This window comes from Pinus tabuliformis, chromosome 2_2, assembly GCF_031772625.1.
Source record: "Pinus tabuliformis cultivar Carrire ecotype Pingquan chromosome 2_2, CPIR1, whole genome shotgun sequence".
Classification (NCBI taxonomy): Eukaryota; Viridiplantae; Streptophyta; class Pinopsida; order Pinales; family Pinaceae; genus Pinus; species Pinus tabuliformis.
The window spans coordinates 600,136,257-600,147,497 of NC_142300.1; the positions used below are offsets into that span (position 1 = coordinate 600,136,257).

The 11,241-nt window shown below is 38.6% G+C and overlaps 1 protein-coding gene across 1 annotated transcript; it reads right to left on the reverse strand.

Moving 5' to 3' along the window:
• Positions 1-373: 373 nt before the first annotated feature.
• Positions 374-6,570, reverse strand: LOC149194085 (ABC transporter C family member 10-like; the record flags this gene model as incomplete). Its single annotated transcript, XM_089407537.1, has 11 exons — positions 374-954; positions 1,104-1,343; positions 1,460-1,523; positions 1,622-1,924; positions 2,021-2,235; positions 2,337-2,631; positions 2,735-2,899; positions 3,024-3,629; positions 3,813-3,899; positions 4,038-4,358; positions 4,453-6,570. Coding segments are annotated over 11 exons (4,545 nt in total), but the record flags the coding sequence as incomplete, so codon positions are not given.
• Between the last annotated feature and the right edge of the window lie 4,671 nt (positions 6,571-11,241).

Genomic DNA, 11,241 nt, shown 5'->3' on the forward strand with positions numbered 1-11,241 from the left:
ACAAATCCCCTTTTTATTTAATTGTGTAGCTTTCTGAAAAAGTGAGAAAAGAAAGATAGAAATAAGTTTCACCAATAAACGGAGCCAAAATTTCCCCACAAAAAATATTTATAACTCCCCTTTTTATGGACTTATTTCTCCTTTTCCAAACTTCCTCTCCAAAACATTATTTTTCATTTTTATAAACAAATCCGTTTTTTTATTTAATTGTGTAGCTCTCTTAAAATGTGAAAAAAAAATGATAGAAATAAGTTTCACCAATAAACAAAGCCAAAATTTCCCCACAACAAATATTTTTGCTCTTATGTCTCTTTTAAGCCATGCGTAATTTCCTCTCTAAAAAAAAACCAAAGTCAAAACAAGTGTTTCCAACAAGGCTTTGACTTTATTGATTTGTCTGGCTTTAAAAATAAAAATAAAAACAAACTGTTAAACCTCTTCCAAAGGACCGTGGAGAGAAGCTGGAAAATTAAGCAATGTATGCAAATTCAAGGAAAGCTTAGCAATGCATTACATGCACTCTGACCAACAAAACGATGGCCCAGACTGCAAACAATACCTAAATATCTTGGGACTGAAGGTGACACACGCTACAACGTGCAGGGGGTTTCTTGACAGCAATATTCTTCGGCAGACCCTTTAGCGACTATAGCAGCGACATCTACACGGTCGCAGTGGATGCTCCCAGACAACAACACAGTCTACAGCCACTCCTCACGACTGCAACCGATCTCCACCGGCTCACATATATATCAAACTGACTGGGTGGACAAATATCAAATTGAAATGGGGAAAGAAAATTCTTCGAAATGCTCCTCTATCATTATTCATGAGTGCTCGTTGCATGAAGAAGAGCATTTGATGTGTGGGACCAATACTCTGTCACCAGCCTCCTGAATAACGATCCTTCTCTCTCCATCAGTTTCAATGGATGATCACACTCCACCATCTCACCTGCATGAATTCAAGATCATAATAGTTCAAATTAGATACAGGTGAATAGATCTACTTTCAGTACCGTCCATTTCCTCGAGTACAACAAATTCAGATGAAACCAATCCATGCATACAACACAAAGATAAGATAGAATGATAGGGCCTTACCATCACTGATGGCAACAACCATGTCACTGTCTATAACAGTAGGTATCCTGTGTGCAACAGTAATTACAGTGCAACCTGCAAATTCCTTTCTAATTATTGTTTGGAGAATGGCATCTGTAGCATTGTCTATTGATGTTGTTGCTTCATCTAGAACAAGGATTCGACTTTTCCTTAGCAATGCACGTCCCAAACAAAACAATTGTCTTTGCCCAACACTCCAATTCTCTCCATCACTCCCCACTGCATTTTATTGATCTTTTAGAGCCACAAAAAACTTCCAAATCTAACAGCCAAATTCATGGCCATGTCAAAGAATTTTATTGCATTCAAAAATATATATTTACTACAAAAATCACCTGGTGCATCTAAGCCATCCACCTTCCCTCTTACAATGTCTCCAAGTTGACACTTGTTCAGAACCTTAATCAAAGCAGAAAATAAATTCATGGCATTATTTATTTTTTCATTCTACATATGATAAACTCAGTTAGAGATTATGTTGAATAGAATTTACATACTTCCCAAATTGTTAACTCTGAGTGCTCAGATAATGGATCTAGGTTGAAGCGAATAGTTCCATGAAAAAGAGTTGGCTCTTGAGGAATAATCCCAAGGCGTGACCGCAAATCATGAAGCCCAATAGAGGTAATATCCAAACCATCTATGGATTCTACCCCTGCAGGTTCAACTAATCGAAAAATAGCACTAATGAGAGTGGTTTTCCCACTTCCCGTTCGGCCAACAATCCCAATCTTTTGCCCTCCTTCAAATGCACATGTAATGCCCCGTAAAACAAGGGGACTGTTGGATCTATATCTAATCTGCACACGTATCAAATATATTTGATTGAAAACATCATTAACCATTCAAATTTATAATTTGAACAGTCATCTTTTTAGAAAACACAACTCAGATACCTTCAAGTCTTGTAATTCCACCTTCCCATGCGAGGGCCAATTATCTGGTGGTCTGTGATCTTCTATAACGGCGGGTGCCTCACTAGGAATGTGCATGTACTGTTTGACGCGTTCTACAGAAACAATGTAGTTTGCAAGTGTACATTGGTTTTGAATACTTCTAACAAACGATGCGTTCAATGTTAGACCATAAGAGAAGGCCATCCCAACAAATCCTGCACCAGTTCAAATTGTTAGGCTTGATTATCTTATACATAAAAGCGTCCAGTTACAGCAGAAATCACCCACAGTTGACATTTAGTTTCATTGTTCATACCAGGCTTGAAGCTGCCCTTTGGAAGTAGAACGATAGCAAGAGCAGAGGAGCAAAGAACAGCTGCATTTAACACCTCCAGACGTTGAATCAACCATTCAATGGCTGAGAAACTGTAGAAAAAGGGGCTCGAATTTTTGTCAATAAGGTCTAAGTTCTTCTTGAAGAACTGATCCTCAACCCTGAAAGCCCTAATGGTCATTGTTCCTGCTATGGACTCGCCAAAATGATTTGCAATAGGTGATTTCGTTGTACCATTCAGTCTCATCAATTCTTTAGCAGAAGCAAAATAGTATTTCTGATTAAATTGAACAAACAAAAAATCAGTTATAATTTCTCTCACAATATTGGCAGTCAAGTAAAGAGTCTTCTCAAGAAACTTGTGTGAATTAGCGGTTTACCTGGAGTCGAAAGGCCAAATAAATCAATGGAATGGCTGCAAACAAAACTTGCCATGTCACAACAGCCACGACTCCAAGATTGCTGTAAGCTTGCATGGTAGATGACATGCACATGACAAAGCTGAAAGGAATGTCTACATCAAGAATGCTGAAATCTGAAGAAACCTGGAAAAGGAGGTGGAGAAGATAAATGGCATAGCTTTCTACGCACATGTATATTAAATTTCGCTTTTTGGTATAGTGCGAAAAGGAAAGAAGGAAGCGTATGCTGATTAAATAAAATACTTACTCTGCTCAGAACCCTTCCCAATGGAGTTGCATCAAAGAATGCCATTGGTGCTCGGAATAAAGAGGTCAGAAGCTCAGAAAAGAAGGACTTTGATGCCTCAAGCCCCAAAATCACGCGGAAGACTGCCCGAAGGAATAAAAAAAGTATAGTTGTGAACCCAATGGCTGAGTACACTATTATTAACCTTAATACACCGATTTGAGGGCTTTGCACGTTATCAGCCATCCAAGTAGTTGCTAAAATCTGCCCAATCAAAAATAGAAGATTACTAAGACCAGCACATAAATAATACAAGAAACCTTTATTCTGTTTCAAATAGTCAATGTATGGCTTCAGACCGGTGTCCCCAACTTCCCTCTCTTCCCTTTTAACTAGCTGATCCCCGTTAGAAGCTATATTTGAAATCAGTTGTTCTTTCTGTGATTTGCTGCTTTTAATATCTCTCTCTTCCTTGACAGGTTCATCTTTTGTGAATGGCTCTGTCGCTGCTGATTCATGGGAACCAACAGTGTTCTCGTTTGCATTCACAAGGTCCCTAAATGTCTCACTTGAGACTAACAGTTCTTGATATTGCCCGGCTTGATGAATCTCACCGTCCAACATCAGCTGCAAAAGAGAGAAACTTCAGTGTAGAAATTCAAAAAAAAAAAGGTCAAAACTATTAGCATTAAATTATATGTCAAAGTTGCAGAAAATATTTTAATGTGCCATCCATCAGAAAACTTTGCCAAAAGGATGTTTACAAGCAAGCAAACAGCTTCCACATGACTAGGATAACTGTTTACTAACCATAATAGCATCAAATGCCGGGAGAAAATCAACTTGGTGTGTTACAAGAATTACTGTCTTTTTTGACAGTGCTCCCATTATATATTCCTACACATCAAAATATGTCTATTAGGAAGCTAAGAAAAACGAAAAGCATTGCTATAGAAAGCTGCAACGCACAAAATTAGCACCAGCTACATAATAATTTCAAAACCTTTTATATCAAAAGGAAATGACCATATTAACCTTAAACAAGCTAGTAGCAGTATGAGCATCAACAGCACTGAAAGGATCATCCAAAAGATAAATATCAGAATCTTGATATAAAGCACGGGCAAGCTGTATCCGCTGTTTCTGGCCACCACTGAGATTGACACCTCTTTCTCCTATTTCAGTCAGATCACCAAAGGGAAGATTCTGGAGATCTTTGTCCAGCGAAGACTTTAAGATAACCTCCTGATATTTCTGCTCCTCCATGGGACGTCCGAATAATATGTTGTCTCGTACCGTTCCTGTTTGAATCCATGCAGTCTGAGAAACATATGCGAGGGTGCCACAGACTTGCAACTGCAGAGGCAGGGCTGAGTACAATGAGAAAAAGAATACACCAATTTAAATGGTTGATAATGTTAGGTTAAGGAGGTAAATAATCCATACTCACCCCGCCCTTCAGCTTTGGTACTTCTCCAAGTATTGCAGCTAAAAGAGTTGATTTTCCAGATCCAACTTCTCCACAAATTGCCAATTTTTGGCCATGCTTAACCTCCATATTTATGTTTCTCAGTGTGGGCTTTGATGAACTGGAATCCCAGGTGAATGTTGCAGAATTGATAAGAAGAGAGTGGTCAGAGTTCTGAAGAAATACGCCCTCAACCTCCCGATCCTGTAATTCAGTAGCCTCGAGAAATTTGACGATACGACTTAATGAGACCTTTGCTTGAATGGTAACAGCAATTACATCAGGAAGTACTCTAATTGGTTCTTGAACGAGGCGCAAAGTGGCTATGAACGTGAAAACGTTGCTTGGAGTAAGAGGAATATTAAGAAAATAGCAGGTTACAAACGTTGCAGTCGAAACCAAAGTGGGAGTTGACCAAGCCAAGAACGAACTGTAGGCTCTTCGAAACTGAACCGCGGAGAGCCATTTGAACTCTACCATGCGCAGCTTCTCAATACGTTTTTTGAAACGTTCCTCCCATGCATGCAATTTCAGTACTTTCATATGCACCAGAGCTTCTGTGGTAGCCCTTAACCGCTGATCCTGGGCTGACATGAGTTCAGTTTGAAACTTGTGCTGTAACTTTGCCATTGGAGAGTTACAAAGCATGGTAATGATGATAACTGCCAAGGTTGAAAGTGTCGCCCATCCAATTGCATGGACAAGGATGCTTAAAACAAATATAAGCTGGAGTACTGCAGTCCAAGTCTGATGAAACGAGAAGGGAAATTCCCCAATACGGTAAGCATCTACTGCCATATAATTCATGATTTCTCCTGCTGAATGCACCTGTTTAGCTTCATTGGACAACTTTAGTTGTTTTTGATAGATTGCTGCAATGATTGAAGAGCGCATTTGCAGACCAATCCGTTTAGTGCCAAAATACCATTGCCTTTGAGATAATGACTCTATTGCCTTGGCAATAAAGAGTGTTCCTACCAAAATAAAACCTTCGTATTTGAATGATTGTCTACCTTCTGAAAATCCAATAAAGGCGTCCAGAAGAAGTGGTCCAGAAGACACAGTAACTATATTGAGAAAAGCACAGAACCCAGTCCTTGCCAGATTTTTCCAGTGACATCTAACCAAAGCCCAGAAGACTGGAGTGGCAGATGGGTTTTTCCGTTTTTGCCTAAGCAGTTCTTCTGTAAATAGTGTATAACTACTCTTTGCTTGATCTTCTCCGCTCACACAAGGCAAATCATCTTCTTCTAGAGGCCTCCTCATTCCTTTGGACAAAAGAGAATTCAACCACCAAAATGTCATCCTGCTGGAGAATCCTGCCTTGGCAAAAGGAGTCACATTGGAATTTAACTTCAACAGCATCTGATTTTCCTCATAAAACCTTTGGCTGGAATCGAGATACCCATGATTTCGGTAAACCCCACTTAGAAGGGGTTCTGACAGAAAACCGCCCTCTGAATACTTCAAATCCTCTTTCGCAGCACTAATGAGCATCAAACAACATGCTGGCCATGAAAGAAGAGAGAGAATAGTCCCATAGGAAAGTTCTCTATCATTGATGGAATTCAGCCCAGCTGAAACACAATCCAATGTTCCAAGCAAAAATGACACGATCCACCAAACACGCACAAATCTCGTCATGGATCGTTTAAACCCACTTGCAACTGTTAATCCGAGACTAAACCATGCTAATCCTTGTACTAAAAGTACAAGCCATTCATGCAAGGGAGTTAAATGAGATCCATTGCCTAATTTCTCTTGTAAAAACCGAATCCCCAATCCTAAATTAATCGCACCCAATAGAATATTTATCACTGCAACACAAACGCGAAATGGCTTTTGAGGATTCACTTTTCTCAGTATGCTTCTCCGCCTTGCCCATTTGATGAGAATAATGGACCAGAATGTCAGCAAGAAGACTAAATATATGATTGTGATCAGAGCATGTTCGCTGCACGAGGAAAAAAGGAAGGTGTGTAGTAATTCAGAGCTGAAAGATGGGGATAAACCGCAGCTCTCTTCGCAGTTTTGAGAAGGGGACGATGAATTTGGGGGGCCACAAAATTTGCTCCACAGCTCTGGATTTGATAAATCAATTCAATGAATGGCAATTAATAAGCAAATATTAGAAGTTCTTAACAAATTTTAACTATCAAAACAATCTTAGAAACATACAGATCTCAGATTATAAATATGCCATAATACGAGAGCCATGTCACCCATTTTATTGTGAAATCCTTGTAATTTTTACACAATAAAAACAGAGGATAATTGTTAAATGAAAAATAATTTGAAAAGCAAGGATGGACAAACTATGACAGAAATGGTCAGCTCTCAGGTGAGTCTAGCTCAACCTGAGAGTGCCTGCTCAGAGGCCATTTCTATTCACCAGCGAGAAAGTTCGTACATATATATGGTTACAAGTTTGTTAAGGAGTTTGAACTTTACTCAGTATGCTTGTCCACGTAGCCCATTTGATGAGAATAATGGACCAGAATGTCAGCAAGAAGATTAAATGTACGATTGTGATCAGAGCATGTTCGCTGCACGAGGACAAAAGGAAGGTGTGTAGTAATTCAGAGCTGAGAGATAGGGGTAAACCACAGCTCTCTTCACAGTTTTGAGCAGGGGGGGATGAATTTGGAGGGGCACAAAAATTGCTCCAGAGCTCTGGGTTTGATAAATCAATCCAATGAATGGCAATTAATAAGCAAATATTACAAGTTCTTGACAAATTTCAACTATCCAGAGTTAGATATCAGATTATAAATATGCCATAATACGAGAGCCGTGTCACCCATTTTATTGTGAAATCCTTGTAGTTTTTACACAATAAAAACAAAGGAAAATTGTTAAATGAAAAATATAATCAAAATAATGAGCTTACCTGTAAATATCGCCATCCTTGTTCTGTAAACCAGGACCTACTACATATACTTGATGGATTTTGATTTAGAATCGGCTCACTCACGTTCTCACTATGACTTCGGAGGTCTGCAGTGGCTGCTTATGAATTATTAATGGTTTTAGCTTATCATATTCTCCTCTCCTCTGAAGAGCTCTTAATATAAGTACACCATTCACTGCAGAAATTGGTAAGCTCTTTCATTTGTTCAGTTCATAAACATCCTACTTCTGCAGTATTCTCTATGCTCCCCGAGTTTGCTAATCGGTTATTCAAGGCAATTAGACCATTACGAAAAACTCTATCAGCCAAAAGAATTGAACTTAGCCGAATCAGACTAGAAACCATATTCTTTCACACAGTATTCAAGTCAGCTACAACAGGCCTCTCGAAGCTCTATACCGATCACTTTAACGAAGGCAGTGATACCATTTTATACAAGAAAAATTGCACTGATCCAACACAGTGTTATGAAGGCCGGCGCAGAAGCTCGGAATCCCATTTAAAACAGAGCTGGTCCTAAGCTTCTGCTGAACTAATCACTCCTATTTATGGGACTTTTATTGTGTTGATTCTCGGAGAGGACAAAATTAAGTTGACTGGCATTCTCCTGAGTCCAAAATTTTGCACAGGAAGGGAATTATGATAGAGTAGCAGCCCCAATTTTGCTCGAAAATTAATGAAATTTTGGAAGAAATATTTGAAAATTTGGGGTACAGGCGAATTTCAAGATTTTGGGGGCTAAGAATTCTACACGGTATTAAATCCATTTTCATTATTATTAAAAACAATCTGCCCGTTTAAATTTAACAGGACAGTAAAATTGAAATTGCGGCCTCGGTAGACAATGCCGATTATAATAAATCATGGACATCCGTAGAGGACTCTTCCTCGAAGGTGATGGGATAAACCAAAGTACTAATAAATGGCTACCTCGCAGGATGAGATACAGAAATGTGCGTCATGGGTGATGATTTATCTTTTGTCTACCCGACAACAATTGATTGGAACGGAATGGCCAACGATTTGGTCCTTTTCCGTTGCTCTTCTCCGACATCTTCCTCCGAGTCCGACCATCCATCTTCCGTCCATCCCATTGCATGCCATGGTATTTCTGTGCGTTTTCCCACAAGAAAAAGCTAACGTTATATATTGGATATTTAATGCTTTCAGAGTAGCACGCGACTTAAGCGATAACATGGGAGCGGGTAAATCTGCATTAAAAAAAAATTTGCCTGTTTGTTATCGGGATAAGTTGCTGCTCTGACATTAAATACCCAATATATGGCTTTAGCTCCAGACATAAGCTGGATTTTGGCAATCACAGAAGAACATCGAACTTAGAGAAAGATTTTTCAGCGAAAATCACATGAAATACTATTTACCCAAGCGTTTCGAACCAATTAGTGTGGTTCATCGCAGAAACATCGAACTTGTCAACAAGTTGACATTTCCTGTTTCTAAAAGCCATAGCTAGATGCAGGAATTTGACATGGGGAAGCCATTCTTAGATGCTGGAATTTGACATCTCCTTGTGGCCGATATTTTTGTATCGTAACTTTATAATATAAAGAATTGAATAAAATTTTCAGAGTGCTAAATTTAAAAACCATCAAAATTGACCAACCACAAAATAATAAAATAATAAAATTTAACAATTCCACAAAAATTGAAATACCGTAATCTAAACAGAAAGCAAAAACTGTCATAGTCAGAGAGCATCATCAATTTGTAACACTATTACATGTTTTCTTTATTTTCATCTTCATTTTAGGTTTATACAAATTATTAAGTGTTAATTTTTTATTTGAAAATAAACATTACCAAAATTCTCTTATAAAAATAAATAAATTCATTTCAAAATATTCCAAAAATCTACCATCAAAATAATTAGACAAGACAAAAATTCTATCCAATTCATTTCTTTCTCACGTGGACAGAATGTCATATCTTCCATAGCCGCTGTTTTTGCACCATAGTTGACAAAGAGACAAATATCCTCCACGATGTGCAAATGATAACAAAACAATGGCACATCAACAGATCAGGATTTCTTAATGCAAGAAATTTGGTGGCGGGGCCACGTTCTTCCACGCTCAACACACAATCTACTCTGACGCCTCCACCGTCGGATTCTCTGCTAACGCCCCAGGCACCTCTGATTAACCCACTATGGAAATTTGTTTTCCTTTGCCACAATTGTGGCTTCACTCAATCAACATTCTCACAATGCTCAACGCTTAGCTGAATATGCCTACAATGCTCTTCATACGCCTCACATGCTAGCCTCTATCTAATGAATATGCCTACAATGCTCTTCATACGCCTCACATGCTAGCCTCTATCTAATTGGCCAACAGCTCTATTCCACAGCATATGACAACACAAACACCAAGATTAATGACCCCATGTTGCAGCCGACAAATTCTCACAACATCAGCACAACGACAACACCATCAATTACCATGACACCATCAATGGTAACAGTCGCAACAAGTCTTTCACATCCTCAGGCTTGGGCCTGCACCAAGCCTCTTCCCAGCAGCCACAGTCGAAACCCTCAGCTCTGATACCATGACAAAAATATGAAGGCTCGCGATGAGCTTAATCATTGCATTCACAAACAAATACATTTATACATAGATTGAGCCAGAGTTTCTACAATGAAATCTGTGGACTGTCATTTATTTTTCACCAACACTCGTCGACTCCCGCCGACTGACATTGATGACTGCTTACCAAATCCCGAAACCATTGGTCATACTCCTAGACAGTCTCCCAAACCTTCTTTTTCTTCTCCTTTAGGTCGACTCCCTGCCGACTATCACTGTCATACGATCAAGCGTGATTAATGTTCTAACAAAGCATTTGGAATTTCTATTGATTTATAATGATTATATTTCATTTTTTAACTGGTATTCAGTGTCATGGAACAAACAGATGAAGGAGGGCATGGCCACCGTCTCACTGAAAATAAATGTAGATGTGGTCAGCCCTCTCCCAAGAACATTAATGCAAATATAAGTGCAAGAGGTCCTAGAGAATGTTCATTGATGTGCTATTCAGGATAGTGCACTATTGAATGTTAAGTTTGCAGATGATGACATTCATGCCAATGCATGGAGTTGAAGGTGGAGAGCTAAAATGAGAACCTGTGCATCATTTCAACATTGGTGCACCATGCTAATTTGTCATTTATGGAGGTGGAGAGTGTGAGGCGTGGAATTCAACCTGATTTGGCACAAATCAGGTTTGAATTATCGATGTGCTTTCTATTGCGGTACTCCATAATTGATGGTTATGGTTGTAAGGTCATGGTTTGGCTTTTTGTTACATGAAAGGTCTAATTTTGATTATAAATTTGAAGGCTAGTGCAACCTCTCTCTTTTAGGCCAGTGCAACCTCTCTCTCTTAGTTGTTTACATTTGTTGAAAAATGTGAAATAAGAAATGTTAAATTTAGAATGTGCTAAAAATAGACTGTTAAAAATAGCATGTCTAAAAATAGCAGTTTGGCCAGTGAGGTCATTGGCCACATTGGGTGAGAGGTGAAACTGCTAAAAATAGAAAGTTTTAAAAATAGCATTTCTGGGTCCTTTTTTATTTATAGCAGTGCCTAGTCTATCTATAAGAAGTAAAATTAATTTTGGTCTTAACAACAATTAGAAATATTAATTAATTAATTCAGTTGAGTTAATTAGTTAAGGAAATTCGAATTTGAAGTCTTTGTGAGCATGCACATGAGTTGTCCCACTGATTGAGGAATTTATCCTTAATTTCCTCCACTGATTGAGGGAATAAGTGTGAGTTCTATAATGAGAGGATCACTTGACTTAGTTCTAACTAGTCAAGTCCAATTATATT